General features: G+C 43.7%; 1 protein-coding gene across 3 annotated transcripts in view; it reads right to left on the bottom strand.

The window, feature by feature from the left end:
• Positions 1-6,745: 6,745 nt before the first annotated feature.
• NEK10 (NIMA related kinase 10) overlaps positions 6,746-25,287 on the bottom strand; it is a 110,572-nt gene continuing 92,030 nt past the window's right edge. For all 3 annotated transcript variants that reach the window (XM_060280658.1, XM_035130104.2, XM_035130103.2), the window contains 5 exons: positions 18,208-18,318; positions 13,637-13,745; positions 9,236-9,288; positions 9,086-9,141; positions 6,746-7,472 (listed from right to left, as the gene is read on the bottom strand). In XM_060280658.1, the coding sequence (XP_060136641.1) occupies positions 7,424-7,472; positions 9,086-9,141; positions 9,236-9,288; positions 13,637-13,745; positions 18,208-18,318 (378 nt within the window). In that variant the 3' untranslated portion in view covers positions 6,746-7,423. The remainder of the gene's footprint in view (positions 7,473-9,085; positions 9,142-9,235; positions 9,289-13,636; positions 13,746-18,207; positions 18,319-25,287) is intronic.

Genomic DNA, 25,287 nt, shown 5'->3' with positions numbered 1-25,287 from the left:
GTTAAAGAAGTTTGTTGTCAATACTTGGATCAGAATTTATAGGCTGTCATCCAACAAATCCTGATTTTGCCATTTAGGGCAAATTTACTTGCCTATTAATACCTATTAGTCCTTGCATCTAATACAGTTTATTTTCCATTTAGCTCTTGAAATATTCTCACGCTGTACATTGGCTATTTAAAAAAAAAAAAAGTCATACTGGAAACTCAGTTAATTCTCTTTGAAACCGAAACTGTAAATATTTAATGTATGAAGGTCAAAGACTGGAGCAGGTAGTCTTTGTAAAAGAATTTATGAGCTCATTATTTTAAAGAATACATCCCCCTTCCCAGTTCAGTCGGAGAGGGGGTGGGGAATGACCAGCATTTGTGCTTATTTGTACTTTTTTATTGTCAATCTTAATAGTTTTTTACTGATGGCTTTAATGCATGTTTTTGTACTTACGGGTGGCGCTGTGGGTTAAACCACTGAGCCTAGGGCTTGCAGATCAGAAGGTCGGCGGTTCGAATCCCTGTGATGGGGTGAGCTGCCATTGCTCAGTCCCAGCTCCTGCCCACCTAGCACTTCGAAAGCACGTCAAAGTGCAAGTAGATAAATAGGTACCGCTACAGCAGGAAGGTAAACGGCGTTTCCGTGTGCTGCTCTGGTTCGCCAGAAACGGCTTTGTCATGCTGGCTGCATGACCTGGAAGCTGTACGCCGGCTCCCTCGGCCAATAAAGCGAGATGAGCGCCGCAACCCCAGAGTCGTCCGCAACTGGACCTAACGGTCAGGGGTACCTTTACCTTTACCTTACTTTTATATATATTTGATGCAAACAACATAGAAATAGCCTGAAATAATTAAGTAATAGTAGGACCCAGGCTCATTTCATGAAGCTGAAGGTTGGAAGCTTCAGGAGGGAGGTACTTCTTTGCACAGCACATAATTAAACTCTGAGATTTGCTCCTACGAGATGTAGTGATAGCCTCCAACTTGGAAAGCTTTAAAAGGAGCTTAGATACATTCATGGAGGATGGTGATGTCTACTATACATGATGGCTATGTTCTACCTCCACTTCCTGAGGCTGTATGACTCTAATATTGGTTACTTGGAATCACAAGTGGAACGAGAGCTGTTGCCCTCACCTCCCATGAGTACCTGTTTGGTCGCTGTGAGAACAGAAAGCTAGACAAGATGGACCACTGCATCTGATCCAGTCGGCTCTTCTTAAATGTTCTTAACTTGCAAAGGCCAATTGCATTGTCAATTGTAGTGACCAGTGGAAACTCTCTTTTTCCTTTGCATGTGCTGTTCCTGCAACCTGTCATACCAGTGGGAATGTGAAGTCTTTGTTAACTTTGGATGACCCCAATTAAGTGCTTTTAGAAAACTATTATTTTCCTTGCATCGAGCACTATACGCTTTTGCCGAAAACCAAAAAAACATGCATAATTCATGCTTGGTCTACTAAAAATCAATAGGAAAAAATGAAAGGAATTTAAAACTGAGGCTACCGACTTGGGTGAATAGAACATGCCAACTTCTGTACCCAAAATCAATGGTCTTTCATTCGGAAAATAAAGACTATTCCCAAATTATTCTATTTTCCATTCATCAAACCATTTAAAAGCCTGAAAAGGCTGCATATTTAACACATGCGTGTATTAAATACACAGATGTGATGATAATGATGATGATGATAATAATAATAATAATAATTTATTATTTATACCCCACCCATCTGGCTGGGCTTCCCCAGCCACTCTGGGCGGCTTCCAACAGAAAAATGAAATAAAATAATCTATTAAACATTAAAAGCCTCCCTAAACAGGGCTGCCTTCAGATGTCTTCTAAAAATCTGGTAGCTGTTTTTCTCTTTGACATCTGATGGGAGGGTGTTCCACAGGGCGGGCGCCACCACCGAGAAGGCCCTCTGCCTGGTTCCCTGCAACTTGGCTTCTCGCAACGAGGGAACCGCCAGAAGGCCCTCGGTGCTGGACCTCAGTGTCCGGGCAGAACGATGGGGGTGGAGACGCTCCTCCTGATAAGAGTTTTAATTGCACAAAACCTACATTTAAGTAAATTCATTTGCCCACATTCATTTCTTCCATTCCTCCTCCACTTTATTTCATCTGAATTACTCTGGTCTTTCTGTCTCCATAATCCACAGGCACCATCTCGCCCTCAGGACTGTGGGTGCCTGCCACCATAACGCAGCTGTGTGACCTTACATGCATATACCTGCATGTAGTGAGTGTGACATCACAAGAGTGTGCATGTGAGGTCGTACATTTGCACTGCAGCTGCCGGCAGCGGCTGCTCTTCATCCTCCTGTCTGCAGCTAGTGAGGCACCCTATTCCACAGGAAGGGGCTCAGACTCTGAAGCAGAAAGACTCTGCCTTTGCAATCGAGCCCCCTCGAAAAGGGGACTCGCTGGCTGGCTGAGGAGGGTGGAGCTGAACTGCTTCTCTCTTGGGCACAGTGCTGCAGAGGCTGGCTCCTCCTCCTCCTCCTCCTCTTCTTCTTCTTCTTCTTCTTCTTCTTCTTCTTCTTCTTCTTCTTCTTCTTCTTCTTCTTCTTCTTCTTCTTCTTCTTCTTCTTCTTCTTCATTGAATTTATATACTGCCCTATACCCCGGGGTCTCAGAGCAGTTAACAGAATAAAATCAAGATATAAAACCACAATATACCATTTTTTTATAAAAAAATACCCCCCCCCCAAAACCCCACATTTTAAAAGGACATAGAATGTAAATCTGATCAACCAAAGGCCTGGTTTAAAAGGAATGTATTTGCCTGGTGCCTAAAGGTGTATAATGAAGGCGCCAGGCGAACTTCCCAGGGGAGAGCATTCCACAGACGGGGAGCCACTGTAGAGAAGGCCCTTTCTCATGTTGCCACCCTCCGGACCTCTCGAGGAGGAGGAACACAAAGAAGGGCCTCAGAAGGTGACCTCAGGGTCCAGGTAGGTTCATATGGAAAGAGGCGGTCCTTGAGGTATCGCTGTCCTTTAAAGGCTTTATAGGTCAAAACCAGCACTTTGAATTGGGCCCGGAAACTAATTGGTAGCCAGTGCAGTCGGACCAGGATCGGTGTGATATGCTCAAACCGTCTTGCTCCGGTGAGTAACTTGGCTACTAGCTGAAGTTTCCGAAGCGCCTTCAGAGGCAGCCCTATGTATAACACAGAGAATCATAGAGTTGGAAGAGACCACAAGGGCCATCCAGTCCAACCCCCTGCCAAGCAGAAAACACCATCAAAGCATTCTTGACAGATGGCTGTCGAGCCTCTGCTTAAAGACCTCCAAAGAAGACTCCACCACACTCCTTGGTAGCAAATTCCACTGCCTAACAGCTCTTACTGTCAGGAAGTTCTTCCTAATGTTTAGGTGGAATCTTCTTTCTTGTAGTTTGAACCCATTGCTCCGTGTCCGCTTCTCTGGAGCAGCAGAAAACAACCTTTCTCCCTCCTATATATGACATCCTCTTTATGACAGCCCAGGCACCATGGCCCCCCGGAGTTGGCTCCAGGGCCGGCTCATCGTAGACCCCTGGTGGCGCAGGGCACCATGGCACCGGCCCGCCAGGAGGGCGCCGCGAGCTGCGCCCACCCGCTGGCTGACCGGTCCGCCGCGCAGCTGCGCCTGCCCGCCCGCCTGCCGCGCAGCAGCGCCTGTTGCACCCGCGCTGCGCGCGGCGCCCACCGCGCTGGGAAACGGGGCGGGAGGGCGCCGGAGTGATCCGGTGCACCACGGCTCCGGGGGCGCTTAAGACGGCGCTGGTTGGCTCCTATGTTGTAGTCTGTCATTTCCCCTTTTGCTCAATTTTAAATAGTAAGCATCTTGGGAAGAGACCTATTGCAGCATGTTTTCACTGATGTCATTTTACTGAAAAACAATGTACACAGCATTTTTTTCCTAAATTGTCATTATGGTTGTTTTTCTGCTGGGGGGGGGGGTTAGCTGTCACAATCACAAAAAATGTCTACTTATTGCTGCAGGCCATATCTGCACACAGACTGGCTTCACTATGCAATCCTGTTGGGAAGGTAAGCAGTTGGCTCACATTCATTCAATGGCCCTCAGAGCACTGTAACTACTTAGGATTCTTTCCCAGTGTTGCACAGTTATTGTAAAGAAACAGTTTGACCATATTCATGAATACGGTTGGTCAACCCTAGATACAGCAACAAGATTCATATGTACAGGGCCAGCTGATCGCATTACCAGTAAGAAAATGGAAGCAGAAACCCTGCCTACCACTTACGGTCTCATTCAGTAGATAAAATTTGCTTATGCCAAGGCACATAATTAGACAAAATTGCATCTTTAATCAGCCATCCCCCAGCAAAATTAAGATTTATAGTGGTTATGGGTAAATCTTGTTTGTCAATAAAATGGTTCCAGGTATTAGCAGTAGTAGTATATTATTAAAATTAAGCTATTTTAAAAACTGCCTACAGCAGCCTTCCCCAACCTGATGCTCTCTGGATGTTTTCGACATTTGAAGGGCAACAGGTTGGAAGTCAAATGGAATCTGTTCCGGAAGTCCGTTCAACTTCCAAAACGTTTGAAAACTAAATCACGGCTTCTGATTGGAAACCGCGGAAGCCCCGTCGGATGTTCGTGTTCCAAAGGAATGTTCACAAACTGGAACAATTACTTCTGGTTTTGCAACGTTCAGGAGCCAAAACGTCCCGAGTTCCAGGGCATTCAGGATCCAAGGTACGACTGTATACTAAATTCAGTACATCTATATAGGACCAAGAAGCCCTTTCTTTAATTGTTCCCTGCCAACTTTTGAACATGAAATGGCTGCAAAAATTGTGATTTGACTGCAAAGAGAAATAATTAGGATTCTCGATTCCTTGCAAACGCAAAGGAGCAACACCTGAAGGCAAAACTAAGAGAAGAATTTTATGGTCTTTTAGGTATCAATCTCTTGCTTTTTTCTACTGGATGATACTTAAAATCAGAGCCATTACGAATGCAAATCTTTCTGTTCTCCAGTGGTGTCTACTTTTCTAAAAATAGGAAGAAGCCATGATTACTTTGAAATCCCCAGGATGATGAATGCTGGGTTTTGAAGGTTGCCAGTGTAATCACACACATTTTTTTAAAAAAATTTATTTAAAAAGCAATCAACATAGTTTATTATTTGCAATTTGAAAATGTGTAATCACATTTTAAAATAGTTCCTATTTTTTACAGGGCACTGCAGATGGTGCTTTCAAATCCAGTATCACTGTACAAGCATTTGATCTGTGCTTTTTTAATGGCAATCTAAATTGGAAGTGAAGTTATATGTTACGGTTCCTAACTTTACTGTGGCATCCAGCAATAAGCACGAAACAGAGCTGCACTGAAATTTATGGTATGCCATATGTTTGCTTAGAGACGGGAGGATGAACCATGTGGTGATACATAGTTTGGAAGGCCTCTCTATATTGACATAAAGATAAGTGGTGATTGGGGTGTGTCTATTAATGCTCCGTGTGCCACTAATTTTTGCTGTCTGGCTCCCCCTTCTCCTGCAGCTGCTTTCCCCCCATGCTGAATTCTGCGATCCTCCGGAAGACTTTTTGAAGGGAATGTGAAGAACTGCAATGGGAAAGTACCATTGTATGGACAAAATTCTACCCCCTCCTCCTCCTTCTTCTTCTTCTTCTTCTTCTTCTTCTTCTTCTTCTTCTTCTTCTTCTTCTTCTTCTTCTTCTTCTTCTTCTTCTTCTTCTTCTCCTCCTCCTCCTCCTCCTCCTCATCCTCATCCTCATCCTCATCCTCCTCCTCCCTTGAACCAAGCAACTGTTGCCAGAGAAGCAACAGTGCAGCCATACTTAGTCCCTGCAGGCTTTGTGTACAACTACTGCATCACAACTACTGTGGCAGAAATGTTCGACATGCAGCTGCTTGGTTGGGTCCACTTATTTTGCCATGATGAACAAGCAAAATATGAAGAACTTGTGCACATGAGAACTTACCTACCGATGTTTCAGAATGGGCACCTTTTCTTACAGACTTCATAAGCCTACTGTGGCAAACGCAGGTGGAACAACAGTATATCCCGGCTCCCTTGCAAAATGCCCAGCTGCTATAAAATAACCCACCTAACACATTTTTGCTGCAGTGCCATGGTCTAGATTTCAAATGGCCATATTTGGTTGGTCCCAAAATCAATCATGTTGATGATGTCAGACTAACACAGGTCAGAACAGGCAAGCTGAACTTGCCTTTTCCCCCCTGAATTCTTCATTTGTGCTTGAACGACGAACCCACTGCCTGGTAGGTTAGATGTGCATTAAGCACCCAACTTCGGAAATACTGCATTTCGTGCCAAAAGACTAATTAAGATAGGGAGGTTTTTAAAAATAAAAATAAAATCATTGAAATTTGGAGATCTTACCTATAGGGGTATTCTACAGCAGGGTTAGCCAATTGGGTGCCATTCGGATGTTGTTGGACTCCCAACACCCACCAGCCCAGCCAGCATTCACAATGGTCAGGGATGATGGAAGTTGTAGTCCAACAACATTTGGAAGGTACCATGTTGAATATCCTCATTCTAGAGAATCATACTTTCACTCAATATTGCCTGCAACTGAAATCTCTAGCAAGCTGGCAAAAATGAGAGAAAAGTCTTAGCAACAACTACGCGCACATTCTTATTGTGTATGCATTTTCCAAAAGCATGCATGGTTTTCCAAAGTGCATTATGTGCTACAGATCTGAACAACAATAAAAAAGAATTATCTATTTATTGCACTGTGGGTGTGGGTGTAAAGGTATGAATGCAGGATACAAATGCACACTATACATTTCTTATATACATATTATTGGCATCACCTTATATCTATTTATACAATCAACATGTATTTAGAAATAGCAATTATTAGAAGCTGGGCAGGTTTTAAATACCGTCTAATATACCATACTCGCAGCAGAAATTGCAAATATCGCAAAGGCTAGTCACAAATGTATTCTAGAAAACTTTGAACTCCGCCTTTCTGATTTCTTCTCCTTACAAAAGATACTCTTGTTATAAAAGATAAATTTCTGGTATAAACAGATCTATAAAACATAAGATATATTTCCAATGTTCCTGAGTATTCATAAGTCCTTTAAAATTATATAGAAACAAGAATTCATTGGAGCATTATATTGCCAAAATGCAGGTACCTGGGATTGTGTCCACATTTTGCACAGAAAGTAAACATCCTGACAGTAAAAAAAAAAAAAAAAAGTACTGCAAACATCTACTGAAAAAGTTGTGCTCCAAATTTCTACTGCCTGGATGACCCTTTGCAAACTATCCCTACATCTGATTTCCTCCCCCCTTTTCTTGTGTTTAAGCAAAGTGCATTCCTTTGGCAAAAGACAACAGCTGAAGTCAAGGCACTTAGACCTTATTAGAAAACATGCCAATCTTGTCCGAATTCCAGGCGCTCATCTTCTTGCCGGATGAGTCCTTGTTCCCCATGGATAGTATTGATACCTAAAAATATTTAAGAGGCTGTAAGTGTTCTTATGGAATGAGAAATGCCATAGCATTTACAATCACCTGAGGCAGACTAGACCTTTGCTGCCAATGTGACACAGATGCATCAGCAGAGACTGCAGGAAAGCTTTGTGGGAGTTCGCGCTGCCAGAGAAGTGAAATTCCAACCTAAAAGCTCCTAAAATTAGGCACCAACATATATGCTGGACTTAAGTGCAACTGATCCCAACGTTTGTAGAAACCGTAGGCAACAGATATCTCTCATAGCCAGTTTGTTCCTATTTAAAGGGGTCTTAAATTCTTTTGGATGTCGCTATTGAAAATGATTGGCTATGGCTAATTAGTAGCATCAATTTTTTTTCTATCTGTGTGTGGTACCCAGAGATGGTTTCCCCCTCTCAGTAACACACAAAGAACATAAAAAGCTTCCTTATATTGAACTTGGCTCATCAAGGTCAGCATTGTCTACATCAGGGGTTCCCAAACAGGTAAAAAGAAGTTACAGGTAGGTAGCCGTGTTGGTCTGACGCAGTCAAAACAAACAAACAAACAAAAACATCTTTCCAGTAGCACCTTAAAGGTAAAGGTAAAGGGACCCCTGACCATTAGGTCCAGTCGTGACCGACTCTGGGGTTGCGCGCTCATCTCGCATTATTGGCCGAGGGAGCCGGCGTATAGCTTCCAGGTCATGTGGCCAGCATGACAAAGCCGCTTCTGGCGAACCAGAGCAGCACATGGAAACGCCGTTTACCTTCCCGCTGTAGCGGTTCCTATTTATCTACTTGCATTTTGATGTGCTTTCGAACTGCTAGGTTGGCAGGAGCTGGGACCAAGCAACGGGAGCTCATCCCGTCACAGGGATTCGAACCGCCGACCTTCTGATCAGCAAGCCCTAGGCTCAGTGGTTTAACCACAGCACCACCTGGGTCCTTAGAGACCAACTAAGTTTGTCATAGGTATGAGGTATGAGCATGAGCTGTCATAGGTAAAAATAACTATTTTAAAACATTCAAAATAATTAAAACTAGCAATAAGCCACCCCATTGAAACACATGCCAACATATTATTTCTATATCATACAACTTAGTGGAATTCCATTTAAACTTGTTGAATATGACACACTCAATCTATCCCATGAATGTTTGTCCCATCACTGTTGAAAATTCTGCAGCAATAATAAGCAGAGGTGGAGCAGAATAGCCAGCTGTATTGTTGTTCAAATCACTTCTTCCAAATTTTACATCCCCTTTGCTTTCTTGTCCCAACCCATTTTTGTGCAACATCCAGACAATGTACCCATAAGGCAAGCTGGGAGTCCTACAATTCTTCATTTGAGGTTTATTTTTCATAAGGGATTTTAAAACAAATTCTCATCCATCAAAATAAAAAGGATGGAGGTGCCTTTCTTTTCAAATATGATTTTACACTACTGGCTACAATGTTTCACACCATTTTATCTAGCACATGCCTACACATCATAAATCGTGCATATTTTTTTTAAAAAAAGCACCCCAAAACCAAAATAGACAGCTGTGACTAGGAAACTGAAGTATAAATTCTGTCTATTCACTTCACCATAATTTTATGTCTCCTTCTGAAATTAAGCTCACCTATTTGAGGTAAAATTGTAATATCCACATTCCTCTAGAACCTCCTCGATCACAGTCTGCAAAAGTGAAGCACATGGAATTTTATTACACGTTACCGAAAAGGAACTGAAAGCAAATGATGAAACTACTAAAAACAAGGTGAAGCTTTACCTGCATTTGTTCATATGTCACTCCTTCATCCACGTCAAAAGTGCTAGGAAGACCTAAGGGTAAATCATATCAGATAACGCTGGATAACAGAATGGACATCTGATTTCATAAAAAGAAGCACCAGAGAAGCTTCTTAAACTGTTAAAAGTTACCATCGTTTTATGACAGTGTATACTGAAATCATGGAATTAACAACTATTTTAAGGGATTATCAACTGATTATTAGATACAGAAAAAGCTTCACACCCAACTGCTTCTGGTCACAGATAGGTAATTCATTAAGGTGAAAGCAAAAAAAGCAAACCACGAAGGTTAAATAAGCATTGTGGATTAAAGGGGGCAAGAGACATTTCCATCAATCCCGTGATTTGTTCTGCCCTTGGGAAATCCAGGAGGTGTACAGGAGTTTCTGTAGAGGAGCCAACTTTCCAGTTCACTTCTATGGAGATTCATTTATGCATGTAGATTGGCTTCCACCATTATAATTAATGGGAACCCCTGCCATTCACATATGAGCACTTTCATGCTGATCCTACTTATATTTCATAGAAACCAAGTTCCACCGAGTTTCTGCATATTTCCAAGTATGTATTCTTGGAATAGCCAGCTTGGAGTTTTCATTTGCCCTCTATTTCACTAACCTTGACCGTGAAAACTCTGGGGATTTCTTGCAAAGGTTTTCTACAGCATATATCAGAGAAAATTAGTGCAGAGGTAGTGTTGGCAGGTTTCCTTTAACAAACAGTTCTTGTGCCATAACCTTAAACTGTCTTATTGGAAGAAGAAGAAGAGTTTGGATTTGATATCGCGCTTTATCACTACCCGAAGGAGTCTCAAGGCGGCTAACATTCTCCTTTCCCTTCCTCCCCCACAACAAACACTCTGTGAGGTGAGTGAGGCTGAGAGACTTCAGAGAAGTGTGACTAGCCCAAGATCACACAGCAGCTGCATGTGGAGGAGTGGCGAGGCAAACCCGGTTCCCCAGATTACGAGTCTACCACTCTTAACCACTACACCACACTGGACATAGGACAACTAAATTCTCTCTCTCTCTCTCTCTCTCTCTGTGTGTGTGTGTGTGTGTGTGTACACGGCTTCCAAAAAGGAAACACTGGAAAAATCAGGTGGGTGCATATTTGGTGAAGTTACATATATAACTTTTATTTCAGTCACAAAAGCAGGATACTATCATGGGTCTATTAGCAATTAGATGACAAAGGTTGGACTTCAGTATCTTGCTAATTCAATCATTCCATGAGTGCAAGCATTTCTGCTTGCCCATTGAAACCATCCCTCTCCTCCCCATATGTGCTGTTCTTGGGGCTCTCCCTACTCTCCAGAGCAGATTTGGGGGGGGGAGGGAGGAAAACCACACTGCACTAGCAGGAGTCCTTGCTCTGGCTTCTGCTAGCGCACCAAGTTAATTGAATCTGGCCCTTAATTCTGTATGTTTCCCCAGAGGAATAAAGATGCCACAGGGCCAACTTCAGAGTGATCAATACGCAAATGTTCCCTTTGTAATCCTCTTGTTTAGTGCAATTTAGAACTGGACTCATATACATTAAGCAGCAATGAATACTGATGCAATCAATGCGCAGCAATAGTTGTGCAGAAACTGCTTCTATATGCAGATAAACAGGAGCATTCTCCATGTGTGTGGACATAAAGGGGAGCGGGTGAGCATTGGCCCTGTCTCTAATGTCCCTGCGTGCACCAGGCCCATCAATCTTCCTGCTTTGACTGGGAAGGTATGATGCAGGCTTCTATGCATTCCGTTGGATATACTTAAGACATTTCCTTGTGATAAAGAATCCAAATAACTCAGGGATCCCAGGATGATCTCAGGACAGGAAGGCTTCTAAGCACACGCAATGGAATAGAAGAGCCTACATGCCTTGTTTCCCGCACCTCCTTTGCATCTTGAGTACAACCCCCTTGGGTGATGCCCCTTGGGTGATGCCCTTTTCCATTAAAGGCACAAACTCGTGGTGCATGAACGTGGAAACCAACAAAGACAGGACAATATTTTGAACGACAGAGCAGCAACATACACAACACATCCGCCCTTTCAAAACTGCATTCTAGCCAAGGTCTATAAAATTTGTTTAGTTGCTGAAACAGGTTCATAATAAAATAACTAACCTCCTCTTTCTGGTTTTTCTTCCTGCCACCTCTCCCCAGTCCTGACAATTCAGAACGTTCCAACTAAAATAATTTTTGCTGTGAATATGTTCCTCTTCTTGACAATGCTTTATGCTGCTAGCATGCTTTTCTATATTTTTGCATAAACGCTCTTGACTACATCTTTCATTCTTCTCAGAAATGCATGCAGCTATCTAAGTTATTTCCTTCATGTTCAATGTCCCTCACTTCATTCTCACCACACATATTTAATGGTCCGTAAGCCCAGTTTCAGTATACTGTAACTATTATTTTAATATTTACAGCCTGCTTGTTAAAGCCTAGCATTAGGCTGTCAAATCGGTTCGAGATGCAACCATATCAAAATCCTGTCATCTCTCCTTTGTCCTGCCAATTTAGCACCGGGGGGGGGGGGGAGGAATACCTGCCAGTACTTTTGAGGGAGCTTAACATCACTTGCCTCGAATATGGGCAGAGAATATAAGGACATAAGATGTCCAGTTCTCACAGTGGCCAACCAAATGCCTATGGGAAGCCCACAAACAGCACAGCAATTCAACAGCACCTGTGATTATCAGCAACTGGTATACAGAGATAAAATGCCTCTTACAGTAGAGATAAAACATAGCCATTGATAGTCGATGTCAGGGACTGTGCTGGCGAGGAATGGTGGAAGCCTCCCCACCCCCCTGCTCCGGATCCTGAATCTTCCCAGGAGCAGGAGGACAGTATAGATTTGGAACAGTGGTTTGCAGAGGGGCATAGTTCAGAAGGTAGAAGCTGGGAAATATTGGATGGGGAACAGCTAGGAGAAGAAACACTGGGAGAGAGAGGGTTAACAGATTCCCAGTCTCTGGACAGCATTCCTCCCCTCTCCCCAAGGTCAAGAAGAGCTGAGAAAGTGTCAGAACAGAAAACACAGAAAGCACAAAGGGTACAAGCTCAGATTACAAGACGTAGAGGTGATATAGATGAAGAGAGACAGAAGGGGGTGTGATCCTTAATTGGGAACACCACCATTTCTAGGAGATGGGGTTTCTTTTGTTCTCTGGCTGTGATTATTAAAGTTTCTAACTGGTAAGAAGACCCCTTTTCCTTTGCTCTGCTTATCTACTGCCAGGGGGCGGGGGGGGGGGGAAATGGATTCCCTGAAGCCTGACACTTGACCTCCAGGAATTTGTCTGTTCCAGTATGAGGATCACCAACTCACTTTATTACATATTACAATTATATCTTCACTCCCTCAATGACTGCAGCTCAGTGGCGGAGCGCATGCTTTGCACACCAAACTCCCTAGGTTTCATATCTAGCATCTCCAGAAACGGCAATACAGAAATGGCCTGGAAAGACCCCAGTCTGAAAGAGCAGACTTGCTACAAGTTAGGACAGACAATACTGAGCCAGAAGAAGCAATGGTCTCCTATAAGACAATTTTCTCTGCCCTTAGGACTTAAGGCAGAACATACAGTTCCCCTCTCCCTTTCTTCCCCCTCACAATGACTCCGAGGTAGGCTAGGCTGAGAGACAGTGACTGTCCCAAAAGCAGCCATGCCAATTCCTAGGAGCAGAGGACCCCCTTTAGCCCCCTCAAAATCTGCTGGTAGGGGGCCAGAGCCCCTTCATTTTGAGGGGGTGGAGGCTGAGCACAGAGTGGTTCAGTGGCTGGCTCCTCCCGAGTGAGAGGAAGGCACGCCGCACTGAGCTCCGTGCTCGGCCTCCTCCTGACAATGTGATGTTGCACATCATGCTCATGATGTCACACATGCACTGCATGCGTGCCAGCCTCTGCCCCCCAATCTTAGGCACAAGATAATGCCTCTTCTCAAGAGCTTCATGGCTAAGGGGTATTTGAACCTGGGTCTCCCTGGTCTTCTTCTAAAATTCTAACCACTATATCTCATATTGATTCTCACTCTGTGTAGTTGGAACAGGCACCCCCAAACTGCGGCCCTCCAGATGTTTTGGCCTACAACTCCCATGATCCCTAGCTAACAGGACCAGTGGTTGCGGAAGATGGGAATTATAGTCCAAAACATCTGGCGGGCCGAAGTCTGGGGATGCCTGAGTTAGAATCACCCACGTGGAAATGGTTTAAGGAGCAACTGTGAGGTTGTTTTCATCCTATATGCCCTACACATTTAGCACACTGAACCTTGTTGGAGCTTAATGAGCATTTAGCAGGAATTCATACTTGCTGAACAATGTCAATGCAGGCAGCGGTTGGCAAAGGTTCCGCAATGTGACTTTTGCCGGACTTACCTGGTCTGTCGTCGAGGACCAAAGTACTCCCCCCTGAAGAGTGCAATAACAACTGGCAATCTGCTGTCAAAAAGTTGGGTTCAATCAGCTCTGGGGAACCTTGGAGAAGCTGCACAAAGACCAAACACAAACAAAACACCTATCGTTTTCCTCTATAAATTGGGAGTGAACACAGAACTGTCATTTTCTGAAGTAAGAAAAAAATTAAATAGCGGTAAGATTAGTTAAAATGTTTGCCATATCGGACATTCAGAAAGTGTGCAGACTTGGAAATATGAAACTGCTGTAAGGGAAAAAGATGGATTAAAATCAAGAGGGGACAGAAATTGGAACAAATTTCTGGATTGGAAATGAGGAACAGGAAGTGAATTGTTCAATACTCAATATTCAATAGAGCAGGTTTCCTCAACCTCGGCCCTCCAGATGTTTTTGGCCTACAACTCCCATGATCCCTAGCTAGCAGGCCCAGTGGCCAGGGATGATGGGAATTGTAGTCTCAAAAATATCTAGAAGGCCAAGGTTGAGGAAGCAATAGAGTTTCATACTGAGCATGGAAAAACCTTGATATAACTACGTTTTTAAAATAATCTAGTGGGGGGGGGGAGAGAAACAAGGCTTTGAGTTTTCTTAAAACTTGCCTTGATATTTCTGTTATGAAAACCGCCTCCCATACCCTGTTCCTTGCAGAGTCAAGTACCAAATACTGTACTTAATGCTTGTTTGGCATGCATTAAACTTTACAGTCCAATGTAAACAGGGATTTTAAAGGTACTAGATGAATTTGGTATAGAGTATCCCCAGTGTTAAGTTCCACAGAGTCTATATGTAGACACTGGCCTGATTTTCACCACAGCAGTGTGCTTGCTTGGGCCCACTGATGTTTGTGTGGTTTCAGCCATTTTGATCCCTCCTGGGTGCTCAATCCTTTGGAAGTTGCTCAGAAAAGAAGCGACAACTGTCACCGCAGATGAAATATGGGAGGAAATTTCTAATCCTCAAAGTGACAGGTACTCATCCAAGAACTGCCTGGCCTCAGCCAGGTGAATAGATTTCTGCAAATTTAAATTGGTAGAAGGTTTTCATATTATACACTATCAACTTCAATTTACAGTTTGGGGATAAAGCCAGTATTCTGTCGTTTTCAGTTTACAGAATTAAAAGTTCACAACTGAGAAGCTGCTGCTAGGTTAGGTTTTACCTCTGGGTGGGTAATTTAACCCAAACAAGAAGGAAAACAAATAGAAGTGCCCATGTCCTGAGTTATGGATCCCTCTTCCTGCTTCAGGAGAAGCTTCTGCTCATTTATATTAAGCCGCCATAGGAAATTCTCCAGGTGATCCATTTTCATTCATTTTAAAAAACAGGTACAACAAAAGAAGAACAGAACTGAAAATGAACCGGTGGTATATTTGAGCTCTAAATGTTATTCCTAGACCAAGAACTAATTTTGTCCAACTTTTCAAGGGGAAATGAATTACAGTACTTTCTAGATTACTTCTGCGCTATCAATACAGATTCCTGAGATGGACAGTACATGCTACACGAGAAAGTATAACATCAGTGGGAGCTAATGAATTGGAATTTGGTAGCAACCAAATCAATCATGAAACAAAAGACAGGAAAAGACCTTGGAGGCAACTTGGCGTGAGGTTGCTGGATATGAATATCGTGGAGAACAGAGACTCGCTCTAGGAATCTGAAGCAGCCTTGGTAGTTCTGCTGCCTGGGGTGTGGATGTCTATTTGCACAACCTCCAATACACCAAGGCAGAAAACTGGGACACTTTCTTCCAAGGTTGCACACCGTACAAGATTGCAGAACTGGAAAATGTGCTCTTGGGGGGAATACCATCCAAAAACATGCATTTGGGGGCACCACACAAGAACACAACCCTGAAAAAGTGCTTTTTTCAGGGTGACATTGCAACATCCAAAATGGCCGCTGTGCTCTCATGTGGGGGAAAAAACAAACCCCAGTATGTGCCAGGTATGTATTTGTTTCCACAATGCTCTTCTTGTATATTCGTAAACAAAGCAGCCATTACAAAGACAACAAAAATATCCAGTCATCTCTCATCAAATTGGAAACTTTCACCACACAAGAGGGGGTCACAATATTATTTTCAGAATTAACAGATGAGCCTCAATCCAGAAATGCCCTGTTGCAATAAGGCGTGACTTATTCATTAGTATGAAGCGTAGCAAAAACCAATAAAGGGTATATGGACTATATGCTCATAAGCATTTGCACCGAGATTAATAAAAAAGGTGTATCTTTATTTGTCCTGTGCTTAACTTACAGGACGCAGGCTGTGCAAGCACGGTCATAAATAAATTAAGGCCCAGTGAATGCAGAGTTACGTCCAACACAACAGCGAAAGCACATGCAAGAACAGGCCTCTCAAGCTACTTTTGTATAGCACAACATATCTATCCTTCCTTGTGAGGTTTTTAAGCAGAGGTTGGATGGCCATCTGTCATGAGTGCTTTACTGGAGATTTCTGCATTGCAGGGGGGACTAGATGACTCTCAGGGTCCCTTCCAACTCTACAGTTCTATGATCCTGGTGACACCTTTGTGGCTATGAAATACTTTTATCAGAAGCAGAGAAAAAGGCACATCTGTTTCTGTTAATAATACCACATTTGGCAAAGACAATGCAAGGCCTTTCTTTGTCTTGAGTCTTTTTGCGGCAGGGCATAAATATTATATTGCTGGTATTACATTTTGTGGAGGTGTTTGCATGTTACTAGGCTTCTTGAGCCTAGGGGGTGCAAAATAAATTAATATACAGTGGTACCTCGACTTACGAAGATGATCCGTTCCGCGGCGCTCTTCGTAAGTCGAGGTCTTCGGATGTCAAAGCGCCCGTTCTGCGCATGCACAAAGCGCAATTTTGCGCTTCTGCGCATGCGCGGACTGCAGGCGCAGAGCGCACGCGGCAAAAAGACTTCCGGGGTTGTCGACTTTGTAAGTCGAAACCTTCGGAAGTTGAGTCATTCGGATGTCGAGGTACCACTGCACATGAATTATACTGGCAGTTGCCACCTTCTGTGGGAACAAATGGAAAAATACTGGCATGTTATAGGATCAAATGTGCTGCTGGTGTCCTTTGGACTTGCTCTGCTAAGACACACTGTAGCCTTTGAAAAAGAATCTTCTGTGGTTTCAGCATTATCTACAAATAACTGTTCTGTGCTGGATAGTATCCAAAATACAATCTCACAAATAATATGGTAGCTGGAAAGCAATGACCCGAGTTAAGGCCTACTGGGCTGTGTCAATATTATATAGCATCAAAGCACATTGGGACAGCTTCAGTGCTTTCTGGTCAGGCTGAGAAAAAAAAACCCTCAAGGTTTAAAAGGTAAAGCAAGCCCTTCCTTTCATGCCTCTGAATACATCTCTTTTTCTCTCTCTCTTCACATCCCTTCTTGTCCATCTGGGCTTACTCAAATTCATCTCCGCTTGGCATGATAAGGCAGAATTCGGTACTGTAAAGATGGGGCGAGCCTTGCAAGCTTTTACCGTTACTCCTAATTTGATTATTCACAACAAAAAGCATTTCATGTAAAAGGGGGATTAGAAGCATTGTTGCTACTCTGACAATTCTGGAAAATTCTGTCTTGTGGGTTTCCTTTCCTTGGGGTTTTGTTTTGAAATCCCTACTTTCTGAACATGAAAGGAAATATAAGTTCTCTGATCTCCAATGATAATGGTTTTATGCCTCAGTCTATGAGAAGCTGCCAGGGCTTGTATATGTGTATGTATATTTACACAAACACCCCCCCCCCCACTGCTTGTCTGGACAAATGTAGTACAGTGGTACCTCGACTTAACAACAACTTGACAACCGAATTTTTCGACTTATGAATGGGGGTAAAGGCCACGTGCTTACGAATGTCTCGACATCCGAAAGGAAACCGCGGCAGTTTTAGATAGGGATTTTTCGACTTACGAATTTTTAGATAGGGTTGCTTCGACTTACGAATTTTTCCGTTTCCAGTGCATTCCTATGGGAAATCGTGTTTCCAATGGTGTTTTTCGACTTACGAAGGTGCCTTCGGAACGGATTAAATCCGTAAGTCGAGGCACCACTGTAGTTTTAAAACCTAAGGCTGTTGACTACAATGAAAGATTAAGGATACAGTCATACCTCGGTTTAAGTACGCCTCGGTTTGAGTATTTTCAGTTTAAGTACTTTGTGGACCTGTCTGGAACGGATTAATCCACTTTCCATTACTTTCAACGGGAAAGTTCGCTTCAGGTTAAGTACACTTCAGGTTAAGTACGGACTTCCAGAACCAATTGTGTTTGTAAACCGAGGTACCACTGTATATTCAAATTAAAGTGATTTTTAAAACACCTATCTCCGAGGCTTCTGGGGGAGTTGCTATGTGTGGACCTCCATTGTTCATGAATAAAATATGAACACAAGCCTCTGTAAATGCTTCACATCTGAATATGTAAAGTGTGCTTCCCTCTGCTCCCTGAAAATATCCCGTCCATATTTCAAGTAATAAGGGGAAGGGAATCATAATCGCTCTGGGAGTGACCTTCAGCATACTGTACCTTTTTAATTTCAGACTTCAAGTTACATGGGTTGCTCTGCTGGCTGAAGAGGGATTTCTTGAATCTCTCGATGACTCTTCTTTTCAAGTTGCAGTGTAAAGTTGGCGGAAGCTGTTTGAAGGTGCAGAAACAGTTATAGCGGGTTGTCCTCTTTTTGCAAGTGGTGTTTGAGACACATGAAAGCATAAGCTATTGATAACCAGCAAAGCAGTGACTAAACAGCAAATAAAAATTGACTTTTAAGAAAAGGCAGCTATGACTCAGTCTTTTACCTCCACCATAAACTATTTACACCCATTTATCTCCCAGTCACCCCTACTGGCTGAAATGCTACTGCTACTATTCATTTACTTAGCACTTCAGAGTGTTAAAAGCATTCCATGCTCCCAGTAAACCTGAGCAAACTTGCAAGGTAAGTTAGTATTATTGTCCCCATATTGCAAGGATGAAAAGGAGAGGCTTGCCAGTAAATTCATGGCAGAGCAAAATGTGAACTGGGGATGCTGAATGGCAGGATATACTTCAAATACTGTTTTGCATCATAGTAAATGTATGGACTTTTAAAAATAGTAAACATGTATGAACTCCATTTTCACCCAGTTTTGGATTTCAGGGTGACAAACATTGGAATTCTGAATCTACATATACAATACAAAACATAATCAACAATGAAATAACATTACGAGGAATAAAACCATTGAACTAGTTAAAAATACCAATTTCTAAAAAGCCTCAGAAAATAAGGTTTCAACCTTGCAATGGTAGTATTGTACTTGTACTGGTAGTACTGATGCCCAGTAAAGGTAAAAGTGGTAAAGGACCCCTGGATGGTTAAGTTCAGTCAAAGGCAACTATGGGGTTGCGGCCCTCATCTTGCCGAGGTAGCTGCCGTTCGTCCACAGGCAGCTTTCTGGGTCATGTGGCCAGCATAACTAAACTGCTTCTGGTGCAATGGGACACCATGACAGAAGCCAGAGAGCACGGAAACGCTGTTTACCTTCCCGCTGCAGCAGTACCTATTTATCTACTTGCACTGGTGTGCTTTCGAACTGCTAGGTTGGCAGGAGCTGGGACAGAGCAATGGGAGCTCACCCTGTTGCAGGGATTCGAACCACTGACATTCCAATCGGCAAGCCCTAGATCAGGCATGTCCAACAGGTAGATCGTGATCTACCGGTAGATCACTGCACGCTTGTGGTAAATCACTGGTAGATCAGTGGCTCCCCCCAAAGAAGCTTAAAAACTTTGGCTCCCCTAAAAAAACTCAACACCTTTGCCCTGCACCCCTAAAATGAACTGAACCACCAAAAACAGGGCTTTCCTTCCTATAAAAAAAAACTCAATGTCGCTTTCCTTCTTCCTAAAGCTCAACAACTTTGACCTGAACCCCCCAAAAAAGTGGGTAGATCACTGCCAGTTTTTAACTCTGTGAGTAGATCACAGTCTCTTAGAAGTTGGCCACCCCTGCCCTAGATCATGGGTAGGCAAACTAAGGCCCGGGGGCCGGATCTGGCCCAATCGCCTTCTAAATCCGGCCCGCAGACGGTCCGGGAATCAGCGTGTTTTTACATGAGTAGAATGTGTCCTTTTATTTAAAACGCATCTCTGGGTTATTTGTGGGGCATAGGAATTTGTTCATTCCCCCCCCCCCACACACAAATATAGTCCAGCCCCCCCCACAAGGTCTGAGGGACAGTGGACCGGCCCCCTGGTGAAAAAGTTTGCTGACCCCTGCCCTAGAGGCTCAGTGGTTGAGACCACAGCGCCACCCGTGTCCTTTGATGACCAGCACACCACCCTTGGGAGGACATTCCACAGGCAGGTGCCACGAGAAAAGGCCTCCTCTTTCATACGTATGCACTTTTCCTAATGACGGAAGATGGAGAATGGCCCTCTTTTCTTGCTGCTCAGTGTTGACAAGTAATTGCCATAAGGGAAGGGCACCCCCTGCTCCACCAGGAACCCTGGAGCTTAGGGTGCCCCATGCAATTTCTCCCTGCTGCCATTGCAGATGTATAATGCTTTCAGTCCTGAAGCTATCTTTAACCTCCATTTAAAAAAAATCGAGGTCAGGACCTCATCTTAAGGTTCATAGGACTGGGCAGGCTTCAATTGCCCTTGGTGCCAATTGTTGGTTTGGTTTCAGTGCCAGCGCTTAACCCCTCCAAAATCTAAAACAAGAAAGGATAGGAGTGGTTCTGAAAAGTTTTATACTTTGCAACTGAGCTAACTTAGATCCGCACGCAAACATGGATTGCCCAGCGGCTTCCAGGCAGACTTGGGTTCCAGAATCTCTGCTGCTAGAAAGTAAACGCTGACGACGGCTGAAGTCGCTGCACACAGCTGACAGAACAAAACACATATTGCTGCATTTTGGCTTGGACGAGAGGCTGCCTAGATTTGTCTGTCACTTAAGGATTATTTGCCAGCCGGAAACCAAACCTGATACAGTGGGGGAAGAAGTTCCCTGCACATGTCTGTGGCAGCAAACCAAGGGCCCGAGAGGCTGGTTTCTCCCTGCTAAGGAAATGGAGCAAAGTTGTCTCTGTGGGTTTTCATTCCTAAGTCTGTTTTCAGGGACTCAGATGTCAGATGAGTGGAAATAAGGTAAGAGGTTTACATAATCATTTTTTTAAAAAGCTTACATGGGTGTTTTTCCCCCCTCTCGGATAGGAATGAAACCTGTTGCCATGGAAACGGGATGGGAAAGGCTGCTGGAAGCCCAGAACGAACAATGAGAGCTCTCCCCTTATGAACTTCAGCTTCTGCTCGTTAAAGGAGACCTGCAGTTGATCGCTTTAAATACAACGTCCTACGTGTTTTAAAGGGTCCTGCTTCGTGGAATGTAGAAAAGGAGGAGAGGGGGCATTTGAAGGGTCCGGGGACTGGTCGGTGAGCTTCTGTGTTTTTGCGCTCCTATTTTAAAGCCAGCCAAGCATTAATGAGCATCCAGTGGAATGCTTAGGTAAATTACCGTAGTTCAATGAGGGAAACCTTTAGTCATAAGGAGCAGGCAAGTCCACTCAAGGCTTCATAGCATATTAGGGAGGGGGAAGCGTGAGGGAAATGCCCAAGTATTGCTCTCACAGGCAGAACGATAGAACTGTGGGTCCTCTAATAAGTCCTTTATAGTAGAGGTAATCAACCTTTTGTCTGTTGAGGGCCACAGTTTACCCTTGTCAGTTTGCACCATGCCTACCTCAGAATTCTAATAAATCCTAACCAGGCCCCCAAGCAAGTCCTACTGAGGACACCCTTAAATAAATACACAGATTATCATCATCACCATCATCTTTTAGTGTAGCAGACCAGCAGAGCTCTGGAAAGCAAGTGAAAATAATTAGTTTCTTAGGTAAAGGGTAAAGGGGCCCCTGACCATCAGGTACAGTTGTGTCCGACTCTGGGGTTGCGGCGCTCATCTTGCTCTATAGGCAGAGGGAGCCAATGTTTGTCCGCAGACAGCTTCCGGGTCATGTGGCCAGCATGACAAAGCTGCTTCTGGCGAACCAGAGCAGTGCATGGAAACACACCGTTTACCTTCCCGCCGGAGTGGTCCCTATTTATCTACTTGCACTTTGATGTGCTTTCGAACTGCTAGGTTGGCAGGAGCTGGGACCGAGCAACGGGAGCTCACCCCATTGCAGGGATTCAAACCGCCGACCTTCTGATCAGCAAGCCCTAGGCTCAGTGGTTTAACCCACAGCGCCACCTGGGTCCCACTAATTACTTTCTTACTTTACTGTTAATGTAAGGGTGTGTGTGTGTGTGTGTGTGTGTGTGTGTGTGTGTGTGTGTGTGTTCCACACACTTCCAATTTGTCACATACAGCTGCAGAAATCAACTTCTTTTCCAATGCAACACAACCAGGGAAAAATGTGGTTTGTTTTTCTTAAAGTATTTTCATCAAATTAAATAGCATCCCTTCCTGTTGTTCTGAACCTACATAAAGGGGCGGGGGGTACTTCAAAAAGCTAGGAAAAATGAGGAAACATACAGGAAGGAAGGAGCCTGATGGTATGGAGGAATGGGGCAGAATGACATGTGCCCTGTGGACAATGATGGGTTTTTCCAATCTTAAAGATGTGCCCTGTGGACAATGATGGGCAAATTTGTACCTTAGCATGACAAGCAGAAAATGTGAAAATATACAGTTTTTTGTATAAACTTCTCTTCCTAATCCTCCTCTTCCTAAGTGGATGCTAACCTCTTAGAAACACATTTAGCATTTTCCCAAAACTTATAGTCAGAAACATTCACATTTGGTTATGAAGTTTCACTTCTAAACTACAACAGCTTTGTCTAAGCAATCTCAAATATCCCTCAACAATAAACACCTCTTGCCAGATATTAGCATAGAATTTGAGTAATAACACGATGACTCTCACAGTGATTTACCAACAGTAGATTCCAACTTAATCACAAAGCAATAACCACATTGGTGAAAAGCAGTATCCTGTGCTATCCTATCGAATCTAGAGTCTCATCTAGGGTAGTAATTTTTGTAAATAAATAAATCACATTTGACTTTATGGTTCAGACTGGATGAAAGTAGATTTATTTTCCTTCAGTAAGGAATCTCACCTTTTCTATATATAATATTGAGGGTCGTCCCCCCAAAGCCTTTGGATAAATTCCAAAAGCTTCCATCCTTTAGCTTTAAAGTGGAGCCACTCTTTTTGGGTGGTACAAATCTGCAACCTTGCAAGCAGGTAACTTAATGGCAAATGCCCCCTTGCACTGACCACGCTGTTAAACCAAGAGAGTTGCTTCACACGCTATGTTGCAGTCCAGGTGCAATACTATTGCACCTATAACAGGGCTTGGTTCTATTTCAATTAGGAGATGATTAGCAAGAAGGAATATTAATGACGAAGCTAAGGAATATATTCCAGGAAAGCTCTGCCTGTATTAACTCAGCTTTGCAGCATGACTTCTGCTCTGGAGGGAGGGAAATTCATCCATTCAAAAGAGGGAAGTTGGTAAAACTTGATAAAGCAATAGGTCTAATATTCAAACAGGGGAAGTAAGAAATCTTACCTCCTGTGATAAGACTGCCCTAGTAACTGAGAGGTCACAAACAAAAGAAACATCAAGAAGGGTGAATAACAGGATGGCCACAAAGGCACAGAGGAAAGGTGGTTATGAATGAGAAAGGAGCTGGAGGCGTGGTTAGGAGCTGTACTGGGGTGCTGGTAAATTCCGACGGATGAGCTAAATGCACAATTGACCATGCATACAGAACGTTTACAGCACAATCCAACGTCTATTTCAGGCGTCAGCAACCTTTTTCAGCCATGGGCCGGTCCGCCGTCCCTCAGACCTTGTGGGTGGGCCGATCTATATTTGGGGGTGGGTGGGTGAACAAATTCCTATGCCCCACAAATAACCCACAGATGAATTTTAAATAAAAGGACACATGTTAGTCATGTAAAAACACGCTAATTCCCGGACCGTCCACGGACCGGATTGAGAAGGCGAGTGGGCCGCATCCAGCCCGCGCGTCTTAGGTTGCCTACCCCTGGTCCATTTACTTAGAAGAGCTGCTGTGTCAAATGAGCCTTGCTCCCTAGCAAATGAGCAGAGTCAGTGAGGACAACATACTAGAATAAAGAGGAAGGTTGGAAAAAGAGGCTTTCAGCAATTTGAGGAAACGAAGAGTAAGTGAAGCCAGAGCCAATGGCAGGCAGAGTCTTCCCCACCCCCGCCTGGTTGTAAGAAGGCAGGCAGGTGGGGGCTGGCTGAGAGCAGACTGAAGTTGGGTGGCCCATCCATCCCAGTAGACCAGCCTCTACTGTGACCAGAGTACAGCTGAAAGGCTATCCTCAAGCCATCTTCTCTTCAACTAATCCATCAATTTAGGCTTATGCATACACCACCTGGGGGAGTGGGACCACCTCAAACTACTGCTTTTGACATCAGCAGGGCTAGAATGTGTTCCCAGGTATGGATTATGATTCCGAAACCTTTTAAGACAGGACCACTTGAGTCTTGTTTACTATCTAGAGGGAATTGCGGCAGTTCATTTAAACACTGTTTTATGTTTCTTTTGACATGACTGAAATGAAATTGATTTGCCAACTCAAAATAGCATAGCCAACAGTTCTTGTACTGCTCCTGTACAGCCCAAGGCTGCCCATAAAGTCTTGTTTAAACACTGGGATTGCGCTATAAGGAAGAAAACTATAGTAGCTTGGAAGGCCACCTGCGAAATAATGATAATGATGATGATGATAATTCTATTTATTATTTGTTTGTCGCCCATATAAGTGAGTTGCCCCAGCCACTCTGGGCGGCTCCCAACAGAACATTAAAAACACGATAAAACATCAAGCATTAAAAATTTCCCTAAACAGGGCTGCCTTCAGATGTCTTTTCTTTCCATGCCAAAGGTCCCAGGTTTGATCCCCACCAGCTTCAGGGAGGTCTGGGAGAGACCCTTGTCTGAAATCCTGGAGGGCTTCTGTCAGTTGGTGCAGACAATACAGGGCTAGATAGCCTGTCGTAGTATAAGACAGCTTTGTGTGTATTTTGGAAATACGCCAGCAATTGTGGGAGCTAACTTCTTTATGGAATTGCTTGTGGTTTCTGGATGTTGTTCTGCACTACCTTTTTGTAATTTGGTGTTTATACTACTGCTGGCTTTTATTAACTACATTGAGGTTTGTGACTGTAGTGGGTTTTGTTCTATAAGCTGCCGCAAAAGGACTTCTGCACTAAACATATTTTAAATAAACAAAATATCCAGGGACTCTTGCTTGCTTGGCTGGATGTAAGAAAGAAATTGCATGCTTGCAGCTACTGGAGAAAAGCTGTAGAGGAGCTCTAACCATCTCTGAACCAAAGCATGGGCAGTCGTACCTTGGAAGTCGAACGGAATCTGTTCCAGAAGTCCATTCAACTTCCAAAATGTTCCAAAACCAAATCACGGCTTCTAATTGGCTGCAAGAAGCTCCTGCAGCCAATCAGAAGCTGCGGAAGCCCCATCGGACGTTCGGGTTCCAAAAGAACGTTCGCAAACCGGAACAATCACTTCCGGGTTTGCGGCGTTTGGGAGCCAAAACGTACGAGTTCCAGGGTGTT

The sequence above is a fragment of the Zootoca vivipara genome, chromosome 12 (genome assembly GCF_963506605.1).
Source record: "Zootoca vivipara chromosome 12, rZooViv1.1, whole genome shotgun sequence".
Lineage (NCBI taxonomy): Eukaryota > Metazoa > Chordata > Lepidosauria > Squamata > Lacertidae > Zootoca > Zootoca vivipara.
Note: the sequence above shows the minus strand (reverse complement) of the source record. Positions and strands in the feature narration are given on the sequence as shown.